This window comes from Belonocnema kinseyi, chromosome 6 (genome assembly GCF_010883055.1).
Source record: "Belonocnema kinseyi isolate 2016_QV_RU_SX_M_011 chromosome 6, B_treatae_v1, whole genome shotgun sequence".
Taxonomy (NCBI): Eukaryota; Metazoa; Arthropoda; class Insecta; order Hymenoptera; family Cynipidae; genus Belonocnema; species Belonocnema kinseyi.
This window is the reverse complement of record NC_046662.1, coordinates 3,438,954-3,444,561: the sequence shown is the minus strand read 5'-3', so window position 1 is coordinate 3,444,561 and position 5,608 is coordinate 3,438,954. Positions and strand designations below refer to the sequence as shown.

At 24.2% G+C, this 5,608-nt stretch overlaps 1 protein-coding gene across 2 annotated transcripts in view; it reads right to left on the bottom strand.

The window, feature by feature from the left end:
• Positions 1-478, bottom strand: part of LOC117174206 (gamma-interferon-inducible lysosomal thiol reductase-like) — a 15,317-nt gene extending 14,839 nt beyond the window's left edge. For both annotated transcript variants that reach the window (XM_033363070.1, XM_033363071.1), the window contains exon 1: positions 346-478. In XM_033363070.1, the coding sequence (XP_033218961.1) occupies positions 346-402 (57 nt within the window). In that variant the 5' untranslated portion in view covers positions 403-478. The remainder of the gene's footprint in view (positions 1-345) is intronic.
• Between the last annotated feature and the right edge of the window lie 5,130 nt (positions 479-5,608).

The window sequence follows — 5,608 nt, the reverse complement described above, 5'->3', positions numbered from 1 at the left end:
TTTGTTCAATCTATCGTAAATCCTCTCTAAAATCTGAAAGAATCTTCTATGATGTTTAATTTATCGTGATTGACCTCCATAACTTGAAAGAATCTTCTGTAACTTTCGTAAATCTACCGTAACTGACTTCAAAGATTTGAAAAATCTTCTGTAATTATCTTGAATCTACCTTAATTGACCTCCAAAGTCTAAAAAGAATTTATGATTTTCTTAAATCTACCGTAATTGACTTCCAAAATTTTAAAGAATCTTCTTTATTTTATTTTTTTAATCTATCATAACTGACCTCGTAAATTTGAAAGAATCTACCGTAAATTTGTTAAATCTATGAATGTAGGTACTCACTAATTGAATGAATAGAGCCGCTAAGCTTATTGCTGTGACGGACAGGTAGCACTTCATGGTTTCGTTAATCCGCGATTACTGATTAGTGATCGGGTCCGAGTGACGGATAGGAGTTGTGTGGTCACTCGAGAATGGAACTGCTCAGCGAGAAGTGGGGGGCTAATAAAATGGAAAGGAGCGGCATGATAGAGGGAGGGGGAGGAAAGGCTATTAGACGTAAGATAGCCTTTATTTCGGAATCACGTTTATCTTCTTTCAGCCAACTTTACCAATATGTACTGCTTCATTTCATTTTATTTGTCGACTCATCCAATACATTTTATTTGAACAATGGTTTTGCAAAGCTACACTTTGGTATTAAATAACAAATATTTGTCTTCTAATGAAAGGAAAAATGCTTTTATCAGATCCAAATGTGAAGTCATTAATTGTTTTAATAGGTCACTTCTTCTGTTTTCATAATTGAATTTATGAGAGACTAGATGCTTAGTCAATTGATTAAATATTTAACAGATGCGAGAAAGAAAGTTTTCGGAAAATAATTTATGATAATATTTATAGCTGGAGGGATATTTGATAAATATAGAGACTTATTGAAAACGATAACTGAAATACATGATTTTTCATTTGAATTCTGATAATTTTGTATCTGTCTAAAGAGGCTTGCACAAGATTAGATTAATACTAATTCCCACAAAAGGAAAAAAAGATTATTGTTTTACAGAATTTGTTGCTTAAATTATAAAAACCGGTTCGATGGTAATACATTATGAAACAAAAAAAGCTGATAATAAATGTGGAAAATTGACTTACTGAAGATTTGCGTAATTCATGTTTACTAAGAAACTTTTTTTTGTAGGGATCAATTTAGCCTGCAGGCATTTTTATAGAAATAAATAAATAGATAAAAATAATAAGAAATAATTTAAAATACCATTCTTTATTAAAGTCATTTTTTGGTAAATTTTCAACTAAAATCATGAATCTTTAAGAACAATAACAACAAACTAAAGAATTTTCACCAAAAAAGTTTTTTTCCAAAAAAAAAATAGAAAATACTTTTCCAACAAACAGTTACAGTTTTAATGAAGAAAGATGAAATTTCTAATAAGAAGATTAATTTTTTATAAAAAAGACGACTTTTTAATTACTAACTACTTAAATTTTTCACCAAAAATATAAATGAGTTTCTCTAATAACAATATTATGTAAAATTTATATCACCATTTTAAGATAATACCTGGGATAAAACAAAAGTCCACTATCGAGCGGAAGTTTTGTTTAACTGAGCTGCAGAATGTAATAAAAATATCATCTTTGTTGAAATTAAAAACACACTCACAGGATGATAAGTTACAGATTTTTCACAAAAATAAATGGTTCCATCCGAGATATAGGGAAGAGAAATAAAAATAATAAATAGGAAGAAAGAAATTATTATTATTATTATAAAACATTGCACTGAAATTTAAATTAATTTTTTTACCATATTAAAAAAGGAGGATTCGAAGAAATATTTTTATCATGACGTGGATTTGAGTTTTTAAAAATTTTGTAGGCAATAAACCCATTTTCGGGAAAGTGTTGGTTATCTAATTCAGTATTGATACACTTTAACTTTTCAATTAAAAATTGAATAAGTAAATTTTCAGTTAAAAAAATTAATTAAATTTTTAGGTAAAAAAAAATTTGTTAACAAAAAATTACCAATTTCCAACCAAATCAGCCAAATTGTTGAATTTTCAACCGCAAAATATAGATTTTCAACCACAAGTGTTAAATATTTTAAAAACTAAAAATTACTTTGAAGTCAAAATTAGTAAAAATCAGCCAAAAATGACAAATTTTCTAAAAATTTGTTGAATTTTTAAGAAAATTGATTTTTCAAGAAAAACTATTTTTTAACATAATAGTAAAATTTTCATGAACCAAAAAGACGAATTTTCAACAAAAAAGTTGGATCCTTAATCAAAACATTACCTTTCAACGAAACAGTTGCAATTTGAATAAAAAAGATTAAATTTTTATCAGATGAGATGAAAATTCAATTCAAAAAGACGAATTTTTGACAAAATAGTGAAATTTCCTGACTGAAAATATGGATGTTCAACTCAATAGTTGAATTTTCAATCCAAAAAGATAAATTTGCAATAAAACAGATACATTTTCAACATATTTAAAAAATATTATTTGTAAACAAACAAAAAAAAAGACAACTTTTCTTACAATTTGTTGAATTTTTAATCTAAAAAGCTGAATTATCAACCCGAAAATATGACTTTTAAACCAAAAATTAATTTTAAAACAAATAGTTCAATTGTCGACCAGCAATGTTGATTTTTGCAAAAAATAGTTCAATTTACCACCAAACAGATGTATTTTTAACTAAAATTACGAGTTTTCAACGAGATATTTTAATAATCAATCAAATACATATGAATTTTTAACCAAAACATTACATTTTCTTAATGAAAAAAAAGATTAAATGTTTAATAAAAAATGTCCATTTTTCAACAAAAAAAGAAATAATAATAATAATAATTTTCTACAAAACCTTTAATATGGGTATTATTGCATTTTTAAACCTAGAAAGGTAACTTTTTAACAAAAATAGAATAGTTAAACTTTTAAATAAAAAAATGACTTTAAATTATTTGAAAAAAACTCATTTCCTACGAAATAGTTGATTTTTTTACTAAATTATTTAACTTTCAATACAAAATGACGAATTTTCTACACAATACCGTTGAATTATCAAATGAAAAATGTGAAATTTCGATTTAAAAAAAGTTCATTTTATAAAAAAAAAATATGAACTTTCAACACGATACAAGAACTCTCAACCCAGCAGTTGTATTTTCAGCTAATAAACTAGAATAATTTCTCACAAAAAAAACGAATTTCTAAGAAAACAGTTTAATTTGAACAAAAAGTTGAATTTTTACTTAAAAAACAAAAATTGTCGACGCACAATGGAATAGGTAAATTTTTAATTACCTAATTAATTTTTCAACAAAAAAAATGGATTTTCAACGGAACAGTTTAATTTCTAAACAAGAAGATGAACTTCTTACTAAAATTTTTAATCGTCAACCAAAAAATGCATTTTTGAGAAAATAGTTCACTTTTAAAACTTAGTTGTTAAATTTTTTAACCAAAAAGATGAATTTTTAAACAAAAATATTTTATTTCAACCAAAAAAACATGAATTTTTGACAAAATTCAAGAATTCTCAACCAAAAAGTTGAATTTTCAAATAACAAAGATAAAATTTTAAACCAAAAGATTAATTTACCACGAAAGTAGTTAAAATTTAAAACCTAGTTGTTTAATTTCTGAACGAAAAAAATGAATTGTTCACAAAACTCATGAATTCTCAACCAAAAAGTTGAAGTTTCAACTAAAATAGATTAATTTACTATGAAAAAAGACGAATTTCGAATAAAATTCAAGAATTCTCAATTCTCATAAAGTCGAATTTTCAACTAAAAATATACATTTTTAGGCAAAAAGATTAATTTTATCCTAAAAACATTATTCATTATCTGGAAATGTATACGAAAATGTTACCCCTCTTAAAGTGGTGACGTAGTCTATGGACGATCCCTTCTAGGAATTTACGCTTTTACTCCTGAACATATTAATGTCAGCGCGGCACTATTGAAAATGGTGCGACTAATTGAGTGCTCCTCTTACATTTTCCTGGATAATATTGAAATAAATTTACCCTGTCGTTTTCAAGTGATGACAAATAAAATACGATATATATATTTTTTCAATTTTGCAATTAGTAATTTAGAAATATTATATTCAAAATCTATTATTTTTGGCGAATACAACGATACTTTATTTGCCTTAATAAGTCCAAATTTGGATTAAGAGATGAGAAACATCCTAACCAGATTCATTAATTTTTACATCTCTGTGGAAACTTATCGAAATATCGATAATTATACAATTATATAATAATAATTGTTATTCTTATAAAATAATTAATTATGTTGTATTATTATTGTTATTTCAATTCGTTACCAAATTATCTCAGAAAATGTAACTATAAGTATTATTTTAAAATAATAAAATAATTATTATTAAACAGTATATTAAATAATATTGAATTAATTGTTCAGTCAAATTAATTATTAAAAGTTAAATTTCCTTTTTTAAGTTCCTTTAAATAAGGTTTCCAAGCGAAAGAAGTTGCAAACAGTTTTCGTCGATTTCACCGGTTTCTGAAATCTTAAAGTAAATAATCAATTTGTGTCCCTTAATTTAAAACAATTTAAATTATATCTACATGCAAATTAATATTTTGAAAAAAATTATTAGCTAATAATTAATTAAATACTGCAAAACATGAAAATCCTCAAATGATTATTTTCATTGAAACAATCCAATTATTTTTACTTTATATCTTTAATAAATAAATTTGGATTTTTGTGGTTTTTTAAGTTTACAAGAAAATGAAAGCAATTCTTTAGGGTTCAAGGACAGTTTTTTTACATTTTTTATTTTGAAAAATGAACTAAATTTCGTAAATTTCAAAAATAAGTAGAATTTTTTAAAGCAGAATGTTTCAATTTGGTAAGATGGAAAAATCAAACAAAACAAATCGAGTAAATTCAAGTAGAATTTTTGAAGAGATTGACAAAGAATTTTAAACGCTAAAAGATTTTAAAAAATACAGATTTTGTTTAAAGATTTCAAACCAAAACTTTAAAAGAATTCTAAAAGGTTTTCAGTCAATAATAACATTCTTCCATTGTTTTTTTTTTAAATCAGGGGTGCATATTAATTACATAATTAATTATATAATTCATTATATTATTTATATTAATATTATTATTCGTTTCCAAATAATTAAAGGATGTAATTATAAGTATTCTTTCAAAATAATTAAAAATTAAATATTAAACAGTATATTCCATAATAGTGAATCAATTTATTAGCCCAATTAGTAATAAAAAGTTAAATTTCTTTTTTTTTTAAATTCTAATAAATAAGCTTTTTGTGTGAATGATTATGATTCACTTCGATTTGCTCAATATTGGCTTTCTCATCTATTTCAATAAAATAGTTTGGTTATGAACTTAAATTGTTAGCTTTATTATATTATTCCAGTAAAATAGAAATGAATGACACCTTTTTTGTATTTACTTAAAATTCTTCAAAATTACCAGATTATTTTTCTTATTGACAAAATGCGTCTCATCGTTTTGGAATTATGAGACACCGTACTCTGAATATTTTTTTAACATTTGAA